The 20,762-nt window shown below is 36.4% G+C and overlaps 2 protein-coding genes across 2 annotated transcripts; one reads left to right on the forward strand and one right to left on the reverse strand.

The window, feature by feature from the left end:
• Positions 1-348: 348 nt before the first annotated feature.
• On the reverse strand, positions 349-1,139 carry LOC144564425 (BURP domain-containing protein 3-like). The gene is made up of 2 exons (XM_078314022.1): positions 705-1,139; positions 349-618 (listed from the first exon to the last, which is right to left on the reverse strand). The coding sequence occupies exons 1-2, from the start codon at positions 1,137-1,139 to the stop codon at positions 349-351; spliced, it is 705 nt and encodes a 234-aa protein (XP_078170148.1).
• Positions 1,140-16,280: 15,141 nt separating this feature from the next.
• Positions 16,281-17,177, forward strand: LOC144564426 (uncharacterized). Its single transcript, XM_078314023.1, has 2 exons — positions 16,281-16,629; positions 16,762-17,177. The coding sequence occupies exons 1-2, from the start codon at positions 16,281-16,283 to the stop codon at positions 17,175-17,177; spliced, it is 765 nt and encodes a 254-aa protein (XP_078170149.1).
• The last annotated feature ends 3,585 nt before the right edge of the window (positions 17,178-20,762 follow it).

Raw genomic sequence — 20,762 nt, forward strand, 5'->3', positions numbered from 1 at the left:
CATTTTATGAGAATGACAACAATGCCCTCATTGAACTGATGGAAGATCGCTTTTTGATTATTTTTTTATTAATGCATTGAACATGTGTTATATAACACCTCAGATCAAATGCAATAAAAAAATAGTGCAAAAACAAGCATTTACCCAAATTTTATCTCTCAACACAGGTAGGCAGGTAGCTAATGAGAAGTTTACAAAACGACTAGTGCAAACAAACTAATTTATACATTATGCAAGCAAATAGTTACTATGGTAGCAAGCTAGATTACACTTACAGTACTTACACCTTCATTCAATCCCTCTCTAAGGGTCAGGTAAAAAAAAATCGGTTCAACCCACACAATCAGATCAAATATATATATCTACTGCTTTGCTCATGGCTTCACTAGAAACCCAAAGAAGATGATTTTCAGGAAGGAAATGGCAAACTGGTTCAACACTACCAAGCTCCATATTCAACAACTCAAGAAAGAGCTTATTTAAAAATACTGTATCATGATGGCATACAGCAACATCATTAACTTTTGAGCCATCCTTTCCAACTAGAGGAACCATAAATCCTTCGTATGGCAATAGTGTACTGCCTGTGGTGATGGTTCCTGGTGGCATACAACCAATCTAGAATGATAGGGTAATTTCTTTATTGGAGAAGTTATAGTGTAAAACACTTTTCCTTGTGGAGCAATCACTTTACTCCGGATGACTGTTGTCGAAAGGGCTTTTATATTAATGGTCCTGAGTAAATTGACAACGTTATCGATCATGAACTCGAGAGAAGTTGAACAAAACTTCTTTTCACCTATCAGAGTTGGTTCCTCATAGCCTTTGACGATTTTCTCTATTTGTTTTGCTTCTTCACTATCTGGGACCTTCGAAAAATTGTCCAAGATCTGAGGGAGGTTGTCAGAACAAAATTTTATGCGATCGGCTTCTGTGTGTGACACGAAGGCACCTCCAATTATGGTTTGATTGAAGTTAAGCCCTTGGTTAATTTGTGCTCCAGGGTACATGTCTTTTATCAGAAAGAATGTACTTCGAACATAATCAGGTGATGGTAATTCACCCGACAAAACAAAAAGATGTTGTGTCATGCCTTCACGCACTTTCACTTGGTGTTTGACAACCCTAGAATCATTCATTGCTATTCGTAACATGTAAACAAAAGTTTGGAATTGCATACAAGATGTTATTATTTATACATTTTTGGAATAATTAACCATTAAATTCAAATGTCAAAACAACCATAACTGTTTACTTGGATATGTACTAAGCGCACGGAAAAGGTGCTCAGGACAAAGCCACAGCATCAGCATCTTTTCCAAGGGCATTACAAATAAAATAATTTATTTTCAAATTTTTCTTTTTGGTGTTTTTTTCTTGTTGTTGTTGTTTTACCAGTACTCCTACCAGGCACTGGTACGCAACTGTGCTTGCATGTTTTTTTACTTTTCATTTCAATTTCCTTTAAAGCTGAAGTATCTTGAGCAGTGTTTTCTTTTTAATTTTCAGACTGTTACAAATACCATGTGACTGCCAATCAATGAAATCAAATGGAGGCATAAACCCCATTTTTTCTCAAAAGAATATAGAAATTTAAAAGGTTTAGTTCCTCATTTTTCTCTGAAAAAAATTGCCTTACACAATTATACCGTTCCTTGTATTGCAGAATTGCAATGTCAGATATTAAACGATGGAAAAATCTGATATGGACTTCCTGATTTTCAAATATTTCGTACTATTTTAGTGCTTTCGATTTTCAAATATTTCGTACTATTTTAGTGCTTTCCAAGATTGACTTGAATTATTTCCCCAATTCAAATATTTCGTACTTTTTAATACTTTATACTGGGCTGGCGAAACGTAGTGAAAGGCCTATTGAACTGGCGGTTTACATGATAGAGAAACGCTAGCTTGCCTGGCGGTATGTATTCTCAAGTCTAGTCACCTATTTTTCACAAAGAACTCAAAAATAATATGAATCCCTCTCTCTTATTTGATAGTGGGCCAGTTGCCTCACTCAGAATCAAGGCCCAATAAATATTATCAAATCTTAAAACACAACGCTAATGTACATAATTGACCATGCATTTCATCGGAGGCCTACTAAAGTACATTGAAATATACGAAGAGATCTATGGACCTCTTTCGTAAATGAACATGCCCATTGATTTGCTAATCTGGGTGCAAAGGGCCTCTTCCGTAAATGGAATGAATTAATGAATGAAAATTGTCCCTAACAAAGGTCAAAGGATGGAAGTCTCTAATGAATGGAATGAATCGGAGGTCTGACAAATGACTTGATCTCTTCCTTGAGGTGGGGTCCACAGCCATGACTATGAGACATGAGACGTGTTTGTGGTCCGGTCTGACCGTCTGAAGTCTGAACTTGTGTTGTGGATTCGCCTCGGATCCGTTGCCCATGCCGACCCCCATGTGGGCTGATAGGCCCGGTCTCAACTATGAAGAGATCTATGGACCCCGTTTCATGCACCCCGGATCCTTTGTCGTTGGTCTGGAGTGCAACAGGTAGTTGTGAGTCACCGACTTCCTTACTAGTTACTATTGCAATCAGAGTGACAACTTAAAGATCCGGGAGGTTCGGCGGAGTCAAACATTCGTGATTTGGGAATAATTCAGAATTATACATTGAGTCCGGACCGGATATCTCATTTCAAAAAAGAAAAAGTTCGCGAATAGTTTGTAAAATTCAGAAAAAAAAATGTAAAATTCACCAATTATTCATGAATAATTTGATAAAAAAATCGTTCAAGAGAATAATACGCCGTTCGGTTCGGCGACACCACAAAATAAAATTATCGCGAATAATTTGCAATTGTGGTCACAATGCTTGCAATACGCTTGTTTTCATAGGACCTAGATTTTTTCTTAGTAATTAACATATAAAAATGTAAAATTTAAGTCCAGTTTAAAGAGGCTTAAGCTTACTTAATTACTGCATTACTAAACATGATGTTCCTATTATTATTTTTTTAACTTTGATATTGGGATGTGTTGCAATTAAACAATCATATTCTAGATATGCTTTTTAAGATTTTTCAATGAATCTTCAATAACAACTATATAATTAATTAATCTAATTATAGAATACAGTCATATTTAATTAACAACAGTAAAAAAATGATGCATTACTAGTGTGTGGGAGTATAGTGGGACTTTGGGTTGATGTTGTAGAGAGCTGCATTAATTGAATGGAAAGTGACTATTCACACTCGTGCACTCAATATTACTGTACCAAGAATAAGAGATGGAATGAAGATGCTTCAGCTGCAAGCTGCAAATTGCAACTTGCAATATGCCTTTTGGTGCAACCTCAGAAGGCTGATCCGTGTGACCAATTGTGCAGCGGGTTGACACACTTGGCAACATAGTAATAAAATATGTGATTAATTCGCGAATTATTCACGATTAATTTGTTTTTTTTCAACGTTTTCTAATCGAACACCGAATAAAATGCAAAAAAAATATAATACATTTTATTTGTGAATAAAATGCTCCTTATATTCGCGAATAAAACGCGAAAAAAGCGCGATTTTAAAAAAAAAAAAAAAAATTGGCTTCCTTGTTGTGCTCTAAACCCTAAACCCTAAATTATTAAATTATACTCGAATTATTTTCGAATCACGAATTTTTAATCCCGCTGAACCGAATCCAAACTATTGATTCGTCACTATAATTCATGATTAGTTATTTGATCATGTAATGCAACCAATCGGTGTTTTTGAAGACTTCCCTTTTTGACCAGTACTGTTAGATTCTACTTTGACCTTTTTAAAATCGATGAATGTAAATAGAATGTGATCCAAACTAGGAGGAAACTATCAACATTTTTAATTTAATTTATAAGGTTAATCAGTATGCGGTCCGATTAATCAAAAATTTTAATTCATCAAAATTATTAACTAAATTTATTATAACTTAGCTTCCTTCTTAATTAATAAAGGTTTATGATGTTGTTATTTATAAAAGATTCAGATAAAACATCATAGTTAGTACATATAACTGATAAATAAAAATAGTAAAAAATTGAGAGATTAATCGTCTGTATAAAAAGAAAACAGATGATTAATCAAATAAATTGGCCGATTTGACGTTCTCATCTGGAAATAACCTTCTGCATCCTCTAATGTGAATCAGATGATTCATGATTCCGATCAGATACCAGACCAATTTTGGTTCTATACCCATCGGGCTTAATGTATAATCAATATGTATTGCCAAGCATTATTTGAGGTTTCATCTGAATTACAATTGCCATAGATCATCAATTTTAACATTTTATTCCATTTCTCATCTCTCGTGTTCATCATGAACATCAATTGAGAAAGCATCTCTCACATTATTTTGGGTTAAAAAACAATAGAGAGAGGAGACCAGTATGGAGTAGGTCCAATGGGCAGTGGCCAGTGGGCGTACTTTAGTTTCGACAGGTTCTAACACTATCTGATCCGCTTTAAATTCCGTACAATTTCACTTCAATTTAATGTGCACGGATCTTAAAGCAGATTGTACGGTGTTGGAGTCCATCAAACCTAAAATATCCATACGAATTCGCTTCAATTTGCGTGTACACGGATCTTAAAGCAGATCGGACAGCTCATCAAACCTAAAAGTAGGTCCGATGGGCTTCGACGGGTTCCGACACTGTCCGATCCGCTTTAAGATCCGTACAAGTTCGCTTCAATTTTTGTGTGCGTGAATCTTGAAATTAATAGATCGGACGGTGTTAGCTAGAGTCCATCAAACCTAAAAGTAGGTCTGATGCCCATCGAACCTACTCTGTGGATAGGAGACGGGCATCATTTTTTTCTGTGTAAAACAGAGGTGTGTGGCGTCTGATCAGCATCTATGCACAGCACACAGTACAGCAGCTGGTTAGTTCCAGATTGCATTATTGTAGGTGGTTTAAATGCCACGATCCATTATGTGCTCCTTGCAAAATCGTTTGCACCAGCAATGAGAAGGTTCTTTAGATGCTTGATGGCTAAGTGTGCAAAGAGTTAAAGGTTTGTTTGAACCATCTTCTTATGCTGTCAAAATTGTACTGCTTAATTTGTCTTTCACTAGTGGAAAATATGGAATCAGGATCGGTTATATACACATATCAGTATCGGAATCCAACCGATCCTGATGAAGGCGATACTGATACTATAAGGATCGGTTTTATATTTTTTAAACAACCGATCCAAATAGAAACTATTAGGATCGGTTTTTAATAAAACCGATCTTAATAGTTGTTATCTAGATCGGTTTTTGACTAAGAACCGATCCCGATACGTACTATCAATATCGGTTTTTATGTAAAACCGATCCTGATAGTTTTTTTGAATTTTTTTTTAAATTACATAACAACCGATCCTGATACGTACTATCAAGATCGGTTTTTATATAAAACCGATCTTGATTGTATTTCAGATCATAATTCCAAAAAAAAAAAAAACTTTTAGGATCGGTTTTATTTAAAAACCGATCCTAAAAGTTTTTTTTTTTTTTTTTTTTTTTTTTTTTTTAGAATTAGGATCGGTTATTTTAAACAACCGATCCTAATAGTAGTAATCTGGATCGGTTGTTTAAAATAACCGATCCTGATGTTTTATAGAAGTTAAAAAAAAATATTTTTATTTATTTGACCAGCTTCCATATATATTTTGCTGGCCAGCATCCTAAATTTTTTTTTTGTTGCACAGTAAGAAGCAATAATCAATTAAATATCATATACACATTCTAAATTAATTATCATACACATCTTAAATTATTACAAAAAAATTCATGTACTTCATAGAAAGTTTTGTGAAGCATTCCATATTATAACAAGAAATTTAAATCTAAAAAAAAATTAATTAACAAACATACAATTGACTAATTGGGCTATTTCTTCAATTAACACACATTTATACAATATACACATTTATACAATATACACATTTATGCAATTAATGTAAAGCACAACAATAAAAAAATCAATAATTACCTCTTTTGCAATCACATCACTTGGGATTAAAAAAGACCCTAAAAACAAAAACAAAGGTAACAATTAGATGGAAAAACATTTTCCAATAAAAAATACAAAAAAATGTGTTTTAAAAGTATAATAATGAGAAAATTAGATAAAGCTAATACCATGATAGTTGATCGGCCGGATGATTAAGTAACTTGAGAGAGATGTCCTCAAAACTGTAAAACAATATACAAACACTATTAATTAATTTTTGAAACAATAAAAAAAATTAAAAACTGGCACAATTGAGCCGGAGGTGCGAGAGGCTCGGATTTGAGAGGAAGAGACGGAGAGAAAGAGAGAGGGAGACACGGAGGAGAGGGAGAGACGGAGGCAGAGAGAGAGAGACAGAGTACTGAGGATTTGAGAGGGAGATACGGAGACAGAGACAGAGACGCTAAATTGAAAATGAGAGGCGCGAAATGAAAATAAGAAGAACCCTAGATAAGCTGGTTATATAGGAAGTTATCATTAGGATCGGTTGTTTATAAAGAACCGATCCTAATAGTATCAGGATCGGTTTTTATAAAAAAACCGATCCTGATACTAATTTTTTTTTTCAAAATTGGTTCTGCAAAAAAAAAAAAAAAAAGAAAAAAAAAAAATCAGGGTCGGTTTTTTATAAAAAACCGATCCTCATAGTATCAGGATCGGTTTTTTATAAAAAACCGACCCTGATTTTTTTTTTTTTTTTTTTGCATAACCAATTTTGAAAAAAAAAATTGTATCAGGATCGGTTTTATTGCTAAAAACCGATCCTGATAGTTTATTTGGAAAATCTTTTCATATGGTTATGTTTGAATAAATATAAAAAATTACATATTAGAAATATAAGTTAATTATTTAATAGAAATTTTATTTAATTTTCAAATTCTACTTAAATAATATTAAACAGCAGATAGATACTATTTGACATTGATATTTCATTAATGTAATTTTGATGAAAATTAATGTAATTTATATTATTAAAATTTATGTGATAATATAATTAATTATTTGACATTGATATTTCATTTTGAAGTCATTTTGACTATTGAATTTTTTTATACAATCATGCATGATGCATCAATGACTTGTGCCATATAATAATATACATAGGACTTGAACCCTTGTTGTGTGGGGTTGTGAAGGAACGAATACGAACATTAGCATTTGGTCGATCGGAACCGTTAAAATGAAAGAATGTCATATTAATTTCACCATTATAAAATTTGATACAATTCGGGATTCATTTACTAGTTCATCAAAGCAAAACAATATAGCAACATCGCACGGCCGTAAATAGTTTACATTGGATCTTAATATTATTGAAGTAGAATTTGAAAATTAAATAAAATTTCTATTAAATAATTAACTTATATTTCTAATATGTAATTTTTTATATTTATTTAAACATAACCATATGAAAAGATTTTCCAAATAAAAGAAAAAAACTATCTGGATCGGTTTTATTGCTACAAACCGATCCAGATACTATCAGGATCGGTTTTATTGCTAAAAACCGATCCTAATAGTTAAACTATTAGGATCGGTTGTTTAGAACAACTGATCCTGATAGTTCACAAATTAGGATCGGTTGACTAAAAAACCCGATCTAACTAGTTTTTAGGATCGGTTTTGTTCATAAAACCGATCCAGATAGGTATTAGTATCGGTTGTTTTATATAACCGATCCAGATAGGCCGATCCTGATTCATGTTTTTCCACTAGCGTTTCTAATACCAAAATAGGTACGTACATAAATATGTGTGTATGCATAAAGACTTAAGAATGTGAAAATAACTCAACGAGATTTGCATCTGGTAGAATATTTTTGAATAATTACAAAACTCTAATGAAGTGTGCAAAGTTATCAGTTGCTGATTAAATTTGTACTATTAATTCATAATTGATAACAGTAGCTTATTCAACATGTACTATGGATGACAAATTTTTTCTAATAACAAGGTAAGTAACATCATCTTAATCATAACTCACTCTCTTGTAACGATTGTTCTCGCATGACATCGACATGATAACAGAGTACTAGCACTACTAGAATCCCCAATATTAGCAACGGCAGGATTTTGATTGTAGCAACGGCATGCCCTTGCTACAAGCCCGAAAAAGGCCATTAGCAAGCGCTGCGCTTGCAATAACTACCGTTGGTTAAAGCCCCCTTGCTAATACTCGGATTCTGATTTGTTGCAAGGGCTACGCTTGCTAATACATTGATTTTTGGAGCCCAACTGAGTATTAGCAAGGTTATGTTTTGTGGCTTCCACTGAGTATAAGCAAGGATATCATTTGTGGGTCCCACATATTATTTGCAAGGATGCCCTGCATGGGTCCCACTTGATTAGTTGCAAGGGTAACGAACGTAGGCCCCACCTAACTATTTGCAAGACAAACGAATGTGGACCCCACCTAACTATTTGCAAGGGTAATAAATGTGGTCCCACCTGACTATTGGCAAGAATATCTTTGATACTTTTTGCATGCTCAAATTCTATAATCCTTTCTCGTTGTACCAATCTGGTACCAACCCGATACCAACCCAATAAGCTATTACATTTCCATTTAATCAGATTTACATGAAAAAATTGAAATATAGATATAACATGTAATAAGTATTAATCAACAAAGTGTATCATCATACATTTTACTAAAATACCAAAAAACATTACAACAACAGTACAAAAAATATAACCACCACCCATTAACAAAAAATTACAATAATTTACAGTCAACAAATTAGTTGCATAATTCTAAAATTTGTAATTAGCATCAATCATCATATGCAACATTGACTTGGTCTTGTTATGAGTTTTCTGTAGGCAGAACGATAAACAATTACCGAGAAGAAAAACAAATAGATCCTTTGAAGCGATCCCGTAATTTGCACAAGGAAAAAAAATACATTAAAAAATTATAATATATTTAATCATAAGAAACTAAAATATGTTTACAACTTACAAGTCCTATAAGGCTTTCAAGGTAGACTATTTAAACTTTTAATTGCTGCAGAACAAACAACAAGCTTTATTCCTAAATAAAAGAAGTAATCACTTTCAAATGAAATCAAATTACACTGAAAACTAAAGTACCTGAAGAAGCATAGGGCAATAAGTAATATTACCGCACATAAGTAAAGAACCTGAATATAAATTATTATTTTTCAGATGTTACTTGGTACTGGACAGCTTGATTCTGCTATGGGAGATGTATTGGTTAGTAGTATATGAGAATGTGATCATTTTGAAAGCTCGGTAGACACTAGAAATTAACTTCAGTTATATTTTACAAACCTAGAAATTTAACCACCAAATTATGTTATGAATTGTCCAAACTAGATTTTTTTTTTTGTTCCTTTCACTTTTCCATTTTGGCTAAACTAAGAAGCCCAAATGGACTAGGTAAAGATTAAGTATTGAAACTGAAAAGAGATGCACCAGAAGACAATACTTGAAATCACAAATCCCTACTGGCTAATACACAAAAATAATTTGGTACTGTACCTGTAATGCAAAGTGCAATTGCTCCTAGCAGTGTCCATCCCTTGGTCTTCTGATAAGCAAAGAAATAGAACATGTAGTGAGGCAATATAACTTGAGTCCATATTATTCAAATTATCAAGACACTTTAAGTTAAACACATCATGTCTAATATAACTTGAGTCAATATTATTCAAATTATCATGTCATTTTCTGTTTTCTAAAAAAACAGTACATAAAGAAATTACTCAATACCAAGGTAATTTGCTCATGGAAGCCAACTGAGACAAATTGCAATTTAAGAGAGTATGAGCATGTGTGTATAAATACATACCAGTCAATAGTGACGCCTGCTCGTCGGTTAATTTTGCACCGAAACCCCTAAATAATATAGTAAAAACACAATCAAATATAGTAAAACATAAATAATACGGTTTTACTGTAACATCCACTTTCTAAATAAGATATATATGAAAATACAAATACAAAATAGGTTTATGAGGTGCACCTCCTACTGGATGTGAGCTGTTCTTTAACTATTCACTACCCATGTTCAAATATTCACTAAAAATATTGGGAAAGTTTTGTTTTAAAACTGAAAGTATCATAGCATCAAAAATTAAGTCTAACTCCATGAAATATTTTCTGACAAAACTGAAAACAACATGCTGTAATTGCTTAGTGGGGAAGGGAACAAGTTGTTCTTTTTTACTACTTTAAATTTCTTTAGAATATGCATCAATCAAGGATAAGCCAATTTCCCATTTACCAGTAATCTTAAAACCAGCAACCCTAACATAGTTTTGAAAAAAAAAATAGCAAGCAACACCAATACACTTAGCCGAATTAAACGAGCAAATTAGACAAATTTCACAGCACAACCCAAAGTACCACTAGATTAAAAGCCACTCATGATTTTCAAACAACACAGAGAAAGAAAAATAACTAAAGAAAAATGTCAATTTACCGGACAGTTACAAATTTTGGCTCCCTTATTACACGGTACTAAGACGGACTCAATCGGTCTCGTCCGCCTTGCTTCCGAGGCCATCTCCGAGCTTCACAAGCACGGCCGCAAGTAACAAAGACCCAATGAAACCCTAACCGGGTTTGAGTGATTAATAGGGAAAAAGGGGGAGAGCTAAGTGCAAATCGCACCTGAAAGGAGTGTTTCGAAAACTTCCAACAACAACTCGAAATGATAAAATCAAATTTTAATATGTCTACTATAATAGCTGATTTCATTATTTTTAGACTTGATCTGGTTATATGTTAATTTGCTTATTAATTTTTGAACATTTGATTGTTATATTAAAACAATTAGTAAATCTATTTTTTAGATCTATCATTTATCAATGTTACTCCAATATTCTACATTTCTTCAAAATTTATAAAAATGTCAAGACAATCGAAATTTTGTATTTTCGGCCATGTATAAGTTAAGAAAAAAATTGAGAACGAAGCTATATGACTAAATGACTAATGTAGCATCTTTTTGTAGGAATCTTAAATCAATTCAGTGCTTCTTAATTATTACCATATACATTGAAACCAATCAACATGTTGCAGTCTATCTTTTTCTCGGAATAACATAAACATAAGCACGTGTGAAACGTCTTTTCCAATTAATCCAGTATATTAAATATTAAGCTTGTTTTAAATATATAAATCAACCCTGTATATTTAGTTCCATACTTTATTTTATACAAATATGGACAAGATAAAAGTCCAGCTTGGCCCATCATGCCTTATAGGATTATCCGTCACACCAAATTGGAACATTTTGGATTGAACTTTCATTACTAATATTACCAGAAGGATAATAAGATTTATTTTATGGGCTGACAATTTTCCAAGATGATGCTGGTGCAAAACTAAACAATTCAGGCTCAAAACTTAGACGTGCCCAGCGGAGCAATTTAAGTCCAAAATATCCACCACATCAAATTATCGGCCCAAAGACCTCTTATATAAAATAGTTAAAAAAAGTAAGAGTGATGCTTCTGTGGACCGCTGCTACAGGAGCAAATATGAACCAACGAATTAGAACCGTTGATTGATTAATGGGCAAAATTGAAATAGTACAGAAAATTTAATTTTCTGCTTCCATTCCCTCCGGTAGACTTCGCCTCCAGTGAATTCCACTTCGCCAACACCTCTCCTGTCTTCGCCCTCTCCTCTCCTCGCCAACAGAATAGACTACTTACCCTCTCCCTTTTCCCCTCCGTGCTCCCTGACCCCCCTTCGCCGCCTCTTCTCTGTCACACACAGCCTCTCCTCAAACCCCTCTCACTCCCCACCTGACGAAACCCTAGATTCCGAAGAGGAGAGATGGAGGCTCATCATCATATCTTCTTTCACGCAAAAGATAAAAACTAGATCTCCTGCGCGACCTCTCTCCGTCGTCCAGCCCCTCGTCTTCTTCTCCCTTCCGCTTTCTCACTCTCCACCAGCGCCTCTCCCTCCCTCCACCAGTGCTTCGCGCCACTCTCTCCGACACCAGCGTCTCAAGGTCAGTAACAAATATAGTTTTTTTTTCTTTTTCTTTTTGAATGCCAGTGAGAAAAGTCCCACTAACGTTTTGTATTAAGAGAAAAAAAAATATAAGTTCTGTACAACTCAATCAGCTAATAAAACTTCAAAACCTTCTTAAACACTTAAATTTAGAGTTCAAATAGCACAAACAGGTTTGTTTCAAATAATTTCACACAAATTTAATAAACCGAGTGTTTAATAGCGAAAAACAGGTCCTAAGATTTCTATGCAATCTGCATGAACGGATACCAGTGACATAAAACAATGAACTTCTTCCAAAACCAGTAACAGAAAGACAACGCAATATGTTTTAGTTTGACCTTCCTTATTGCTGGTAAAGAGAAGCCATTGACTAATAACACATAAAACTGTACCACTTTGTAGACACTGAAAATCACAGAATAACACAGAAAACTGTACCTTCCTTATTGCTGGTATGCCTTATTTCTTATTTATTTCTGATTATGTAGAAAAAAAAACAGCACCTTACATGAGAAGCATTAACCTTTGCTCATTCCCAGTGATATGTATCATTTCAGAGACTTAGACTTAGTCTAATATGAATTATAAATACTATTGGAAATGTAGTATTCTTACATTGGAGCAGGGTAAAGAATAAAGGAAAAACAAATTATCAGGCTTGGATCATGCACAATTAAGGATGTCAAGATGAAAATACCTTGAACTATCTTCTCTTTTCCCTTTCTCACTGACTTCAACTTCTTACGGCTTGTTGCATTTTTGTTGCTTGAAAAATTATAATTCTAATTAAAATTTTCAGTTATGGGATTATGATTGAATAATCAATGAAGAGAATGGATTGATGTTGTTTGAATCTTCCTCCATGGTATGCAATTTTTGTAAGAGGAAGAAAGAGAAAATAATGGGGTGAGTGTGAGAGAACAACAATACACGGTGACAGTAGAGAGGGGAGGAGGGGAAGAACTAGGCGAAAGTCAGGAGAAGTGGGCGGCAGGGAGAAGTCGTGGGAAGGGACAGAAAGGGTAGATGGCGGACAGGAAGGGAGGGGAGAGAGTTAGAAATACAAAATTTTGATTAAGGGCAAAATAGTCTGTTTAGTTTGTTTGTATTATTAAATTATATTTTTAAATATTAAAATTCAGAAATGGGTGTATTTATAAATTAGTCAAGTTATGATGGAGAAATAACTATTTTTTTAATTTAGATGGGTAAATATCTAAATCAAGTGTTTATGATGGGTATATATCAAAATTTCTCTTTCTTTTATTTCGAGAAGACAAATCCTAACTCGGTTTTTAAAATAATTGCTTCTTTGAAAGCAGGAATCAGAAGCAATGGTGTTGAAGTGGTGGGTTGTTGAAGTATAAGAAGCGAAGTAGGGTTAATATTGTTCATCGGTTGATTTTGATATGAACCCATGAAATTTTCTGGTAGGTTCATTTGTAACACCTGACTTGTGTGTTGTGTTGGGACAATGGAGTTCTTTGATTGTGGCTTGATATGTACGTCCTTATTTTTCTCTTTAATTATTGGGTCCATGACTTGGTTGGAAGCTTGATCTGTTTTAAATAGCATAAGAAGTATGAGGCATAGAAGGAAAGAAACAATTACATCATACGAGGCATCATACGAGGCATTGTACATTTTAACTTTATACAAAATTTAGACCTAAGCGTACTTGTATTTACCCAATGTGGTAGATTAGTTTACAGATGACACTCTATCTTATTTCGTGTATACTTGGCTCTATAAATGTTGTTATCAGTTGTTATCAACCACATCATTTCTTGTTATTATTTAAGAAAATTCGGCATATTACTAAATTGACAATTATATCAGCATTTATACTTCAGATTACAACTATCCTTGAAATAGTCAGAAAGAAATCCACGCCAACTACATTAAAAGCAGCAACATTCAACAGTTAAACGTACGTAGATCAAATGGTCGTTTTTAAAGTTCTTGATGCAAGATATCAAGGGGAAGGCAGTTCTTGTTTAAAAGTTCATAAAATTACTAGAGGGAGGCATCAATTGTTTAGGTCTTAACACAGGAGTTTGACAAGAGACCCAATGTTGCTTCTGAATCTAAAAGGTAAGTGTACCCATAGTCTCATCAAACCTGAGAGCGAGAAGAAAACTGACATCTTTAGAGATCAGTGTACCCATAGTTTTGAGTTACAATTATGGGATTAAAAAGAACACTAATTATAAAGAATAATAACTGTAAAATACATTTGTTGCCGCATATCTCCTTCAGTATTTAATACAACACGAGAAAAGTACACAACAAAAATTATCAATAACGCCATTTTCCGCTTAATTTATCACAATACATTCTTCTTCTAGAAGCAACAGCATTATCTTCAAATCAAAATAATGAGAGAGGATGAGAGAAACATCATTTACTCTGGCAAAATCTCACTTTTTTCTATCATGTTAGACAAAAGCCAGGTTATTGTTTCTCCTCCCAAGAAAACACAAATCTCGTTGCTTGACTTCGGATAGAAAGTTTGTATGACCATCGACCTTATTTGGTCACCTAATGGATAGCATTAGCCAAATAACCTACATTTCCTGTAGTTACACCTGCCATACTGTCACGATTTGAATCGAATTTGGGGACAAATGGTGCTGAATTGGGGATGAATCAAATAGCCATTGAAGAGAAGGAGAAAGGACAAGAGCTGGGCAGCCCGAGCCTTGAATTAGAGTTGCTGAAAATGGGGTCAGGTCAGGAGAAGAAGGGGACCGTCATTTAATTGGGTCTCTAACTGGGCAGTGGGGTCGTGTAATCAGAACTGGAGAATTGATCTGACGTGAAGACTGGAGAGGACAGTAATGAGTTTGTTAGTTCGTTTGTTATCAGTTTGTTATTTCCCTGCCATGGACAGTGCTGACATGGCAGCTAGCAGTTTATTTCAATGATCTGTTTTACTTTTTCTGAAATTACGTTGTTATTTTGTTTCGCCTATATATAGACACTATTTTGTTCCAGTTGGATTATGTCAATTTTAATGAAAAGTCACTATTTCGCCTTTTCCATTTCTCTTCCACCATTGCTGACCCGTTCTACCCATTTCTCTGAAATTCGTCCAAGTAGCTCTCTCTGAGGCTCAATTGCGATTTCACCTTGCATCGCCAGACCTTGAGTTTGACATTTGGTATCAGAGCCTTTCCGATTACAACTGGGAAAGCGGAGGAACACTAAGGTGCGACGAGCTTCCATGGCAACTCGCGCCAAAACCACGGTTCCGGTTGATGGAGAGATGGATCCGGATCTAGCTGTGATCCAGGATCAGTTCTTCCGATCCGAGTTATCCCAACATGAGCTTGCAACTCGGGCTGGTCGAATGGAGGGTCGGTTGGAGGAGAATAGTCAAGCGATGGGCAAGATGATGACTATGCTCGAATCATTGATGACCACAGTGCGACTGGAGAAGGGCGATAACAGCTGTACTGGTCAATTCCGAGGTGAAAAACCAAAGTTTCGATCTGAGCCTAAGCGCCCGATGGTTGAAGAAATGGGTGAAGAGTCATCAGGTGAGAAAGACATAAGGTCTGGTGAATTCCAGATTCAGCCTCAAAGGGCATTTCTGCCTAGAGTAGATTTTCCCCCTTTTAATGGTAGTAATCCTGTAGATTGGGCTGAGGAGAGTGAGTTTTATTTTGAGTGCTATCAGGTTTCTGAGAATTACAAATCCAGAATGGCTTCTATGCATTTTACGGGTGATGCCCGGGAATGGTACCGTAGCTTCAAGATTAACAACCAGCACCCTCCTTGGGTGATTTTGAAGGAGGAAGTGTTATCTCATTTTGTCAATGAAGTGGGGAAACCAATGGAGGAGTTTAAAAGAGTCCACCAAATTGGCAAGGTTGATGAGTACGTGACCAATTTCATGAGAGCGAAGGCTCGATTAATGCAGAAAACTCAGATCGACCATGAGGAATTCTATGTGGGCAGTTTCATAGGTCTGATACCAAATGTCAAACTCAACATTGTTACTTCCTAATACCATTGTTACTGTTACTCAAGTTTGTTACTGATAGAATTTCACAGTTGATGTTGCACAAGCCTTCCTTGATTCTGTGTATAAACACCATGGACTTCCTAATACCATTGTTACTGATAGAGATCCCATCTTTACTAGCAATTTTTGGCAGGAATTAATGAAGTGCTTGGGAGTGAAACTCAACATGAGTACCTCATATCACCCACAGACTGACGGTCAAACATAAAGAGTCAACCAGTGCTTGGAAGGGTATTTGCGGTGTATGGTGTTTGACAATCAGAAAAATTGGGCATCTTACCTACCACTAGCTGAGTGGTGGTATAATACCACCTTTCACAGTGCCACCAAACTCACACCTTTTGGAGCATTATATGGGTATCCTCCCCCTCAATTTTCCATGAGTAGTGCTCCAAAAAGTGTTGTGGAGTCAGTCAATTTGTTACTCAAAGACAGGCAGCAAGCATTGAGTCAGTTGAAGGCCAATCTTGCTAAAGCTCAAAATCGCATAAAACAGTTTGCAGACAGGAAAAGAAGTGAGAGGAGCTTCGAAAAAGGTGATTGGGTGTATTTGAAACTACAACCTTATATGCAAATTTCAGTATCTGGGAAGGGTAATCACAAGCTCAATTCTAAGTTTCATGGCCCATTTGAGATAATACAGAAAATTGGAGAGGCAGCTTAACGGTTAGCATTGCCGGCCGGATCTTCAATTCATCCCGTCTTCTATGTCTCCCAGTTGAAAGGTCGAATTGGTGAGGGACAGACGGTGACTCCTTCTGTACCATTGATGGGTACTTATGAATTCGCTCCAAAAATCCCTCAAAAGATACTGGCACGTAAGATGGTGAAGCGCCGGAACGTTGCAGAAACTCAAGTACTGGTGCAGTGGCAGGGACTCGAAAGTGAGGAGGCAACCTGGGAAGACTACTCTTTTTTGGCGAAGGAATACCCGGAATTTATTCTCGAGGACGAGAAAGCCTTTAAGGAGGGAGAATTGTCACGATTTGAATCGAATTTGGGGACAAATGGTGCTGAATTGGGGATGAATCAAATAGCTGTTGAAGAGAAGGAGAAAGGAGAAGAGCTGGGCAGCCCGAGCCTTGAATTAGAGTTACTGAAAATGGGGTCAGGTCAGGAGAAGAAGGGCACCGTCATTTAATTGGGTCTCTAACTGGGCAGTGGGGTCGTGTAATCAGAACTGGAGAATTGATCCGACGTGAAGACTGGAGAGGACAGTAATGAGTTTGTTAGTTCGTTTGTTATCAGTTTGTTATTTCCCTGCCATGGAAAGTGCTGACATGGCAGCTAGCAGTTTATTTCAATGGTCTGTTTTACTTTTTCTGAAATTACGTTGTTATTTTGTTTCGCCTATATATAGGCACTATTTTGTACCAGTTGGATTATGTCAATTTTAATGAAAAGTCACTATTTCGGTTTTTCCATTTCTCTTCCACCATTGCTGACCCGTTCTACCCATTTCTCTGAAATTCGTCCAAGTAGCTCTCTCTGAGGCTCAATTGCGATTTCACCTTGCATCGCCAGACCTTGAGTTTGACATTTGGTATCAGAGCCTTTCCGATTACAACTGGGAAAGCGGAGGAACACTAAGGTGCGACGAGCTTCCATGGCAACTCGCGCCAAAACCACGGTTCCGGTTGATGGAGAGATGGATCCGGATCTAGCTGTGATCCAGGATCAGTTCTTCCGATCCGAGTTATCCCAACATGAGCTTGCAACTCGGGCTGGTCGAATGGAGGGTCGGTTGGAGGAGAATAGTCAAGCGATGGGCAAGATGATGACTATGCTCGAATCATTGATGACCACAGTGCGACTGGAGAAGGGCGATAACAGCTGTACTGGTCAATTCCGAGGTGAAAAACCAAAGTTTCGATCTGAGCCTAAGCGCCCGATGGTTGAAGAAATGGGTGAAGAGTCATCAGGTGAGAAAGACATAAGGTCTGGTGAATTCCAGATTCAGCCTCAAAGGGCATTTCTGCCTAGAGTAGATTTTCCCCCTTTTAATGGTAGTAATCCTGTAGATTGGGCTGAGGAGAGTGAGTTTTATTTTGAGTGCTATCAGGTTTCTGAGAATTACAAATCCAGAATGGCTTCTATGCATTTTACGGGTGATGCCCGGGAATGGTACCGTAGCTTCAAGATTAACAACCAGCACCCTCCTTGGGTGATTTTGAAGGAGGAAGTGTTATCTCATTTTGTCAATGAAGTGGGGAAACCAATGGAGGAGTTTAAAAGAGTCCACCAAATTGGCAAGGTTGATGAGTACGTGACCAATTTCATGAGAGCGAAGGCTCGATTAATGCAGAAAACTCAGATCGACCATGAGGAATTCTATGTGGGCAGTTTCATAGGTCTGATACCAAATGTCAAACTCAACATTGTTACTTCCTAATACCATTGTTACTGTTACTCAAGTTTGTTACTGATAGAATTTCACAGTTGATGTTGCACAAGCCTTCCTTGATTCTGTGTATAAACACCATGGACTTCCTAATACCATTGTTACTGATAGAGATCCCATCTTTACTAGCAATTTTTGGCAGGAATTAATGAAGTGCTTGGGAGTGAAACTCAACATGAGTACCTCATATCACCCACAGACTGACGGTCAAACATAAAGAGTCAACCAGTGCTTGGAAGGGTATTTGCGGTGTATGGTGTTTGACAATCAGAAAAATTGGGCATCTTACCTACCACTAGCTGAGTGGTGGTATAATACCACCTTTCACAGTGCCACCAAACTCACACCTTTTGGAGCATTATATGGGTATCCTCCCCCTCAATTTTCCATGAGTAGTGCTCCAAAAAGTGTTGTGGAGTCAGTCAATTTGTTACTCAAAGACAGGCAGCAAGCATTGAGTCAGTTGAAGGCCAATCTTGCTAAAGCTCAAAATCGCATAAAACAGTTTGCAGACAGGAAAAGAAGTGAGAGGAGATTTGAAAAAGGTGATTGGGTGTATTTGAAACTACAACCTTATATGCAAATTTCAGTATCTGGGAAGGGTAATCACAAGCTCAATTCTAAGTTTCATGGCCCATTTGAGATAATACAGTGTAGGGCGCAGAAAGTTGCACGGCGTCAGGTTAGCTAACGGTGCGGGATTTTACATGTGTGGGTGAGTGGAAATGCTCCCAGCCGGGTTCAGTGCTCTGCTTCTCTGGATGTGAGCAGATCACCGAACTCAGGGGAAGGCATTCACTCGGAATTTGCTTTCTGCTTTCCTCCTGGTTCACCCCTTGTGACGACCTACGTTCATGATCAGTTGTCGGAGGTTTTATTATTTGCGGTTGCTGGGACGTTTTACTCCCGACGGGCGCAAGCCCTCGCCGTTAATTACATCAGAAAGACCTTTCGAGTCAGACTGAATACCTCATGGATTCTGGGATGTATGCCTATTTGGGTTGAACTGAATAATGAGGCTAAAAGGGGCTGATGTATGATTTACTTTGGTCATGTGTTTGGTTCTCATTTAACTTGGGAGCATGTTTTATTTATTTGTCGTGATATACGTATGAAGACATGGATTTCATATGTAGGAACATTACTGAGAAATATCATTTATGTATTTTTGATATGAAAGGAGCATTTGGATGTCATTTATTTATGAAACATGTCAAGAGAGGGGCATTTTGGTCATTTCAGATTATGACTGAGACTTGAATGTGTTCAAATATTATTTAAAATTAAAGAGGATCGGATTTGGATTCATTTGGGACTGATTTGAGTTGATTTGGACTTAGTATGAAAAAGTTATGGCCAAAAAGGACTTGAAAGGACCTATTTGTGAACTTTTTATTTTTCCAGGGACTTATTTGTAAATTTCCAGGGAGCTGAGGCTATAATTTGGGCTTTTAATAGGGTCTGGAGTGCAATTTGGGCCTTTAAGGGCTTGTTTGAGAAGGTTTTGTGCTGACAGGGGTCTTTGTGTAAATTTACAGGGACTTCTCTGTGTATTTCGAATAAACAGAGGGGTTTATGTGCAAAAGGGGATATTCTGGTCACATGTGGACTTTAAGATCAGTGCCGAATTTTGAGATTTGGACTTTTGAGCCTTTGAGATGTGCACAAGCCATTGGATTGAAATCATTGGGCTTTGAGATTGGTGCAGAGATGATTTGGTTAAATGGACTTTGAGATTTGGGCTTTTGGGCCTTAAGATATGCACTGGGCCATTAATTAATGTGCAAGGCTTAGACACCATTCATTTGTGCTTTGAGATTAGTAATGGGGAGTTTATTTAAATTGACAAGTGGGCCCCATACTGCCAGATAGCCGTTAGATTTGATTTTGAATTCAATTCATTGGATTAAACAGATTGCTTCAAGATTTGTGCTTCCTGCTTTAATATCTGTGCAAGAGGGTTATCGACTTAGGGTTCTTGACTGACAAACTCAGTTCGGCCGATCCAAGTCACGGCGGCGCCGGCCAAGGGCATGGTTGTGATCGCCTTGATATCAGGAGTCGATTGGTACCATTGTCGGCTGCCGGCGATCATCGGAGACGGCGGAACAGGCATCTACAGTACCAATTGGTACCGATTGAGTCTCAGATCGATTCCTATCGATTTTCTTTGTGATTTCTTTCAATCAATTGGTCGTTTAAGATCGTATGGTGCTATAGAAGGCTTTGGAAGCATCAATTTCACATTCAAACAGGTTTTGGACATGATTTAAGTTTTATGGTTTCGGTTTCAATACCAGATTGGTACTAGAGATTGGTACAAAG

Source organism: Carex rostrata, chromosome 13 (assembly GCF_964058835.1).
Source record: "Carex rostrata chromosome 13, lpCarRost1.2, whole genome shotgun sequence".
Lineage (NCBI taxonomy): Eukaryota > Viridiplantae > Streptophyta > Magnoliopsida > Poales > Cyperaceae > Carex > Carex rostrata.

Coding starts and splice junctions, on each gene's coding strand:
- LOC144564426 (XM_078314023.1), top strand. CDS start 16,281: ATGGTGTTTGACAATCAGAAAAATTGGGCATCTTACCTACCACTAGCT. Junction 16,630..16,761: donor AATTTCAGTATCTGGGAAGG/GTAATCACAAGC, acceptor CCCAGTTGAAAG/GTCGAATTGGTGAGGGACAG.
- LOC144564425 (XM_078314022.1), bottom strand. CDS start 1,139: ATGAATGATTCTAGGGTTGTCAAACACCAAGTGAAAGTGCGTGAAGGC. Junction 619..704: donor TAAAAGCCCTTTCGACAACA/GTCATCCGGAGT, acceptor CTATCATTCTAG/ATTGGTTGTATGCCACCAGG.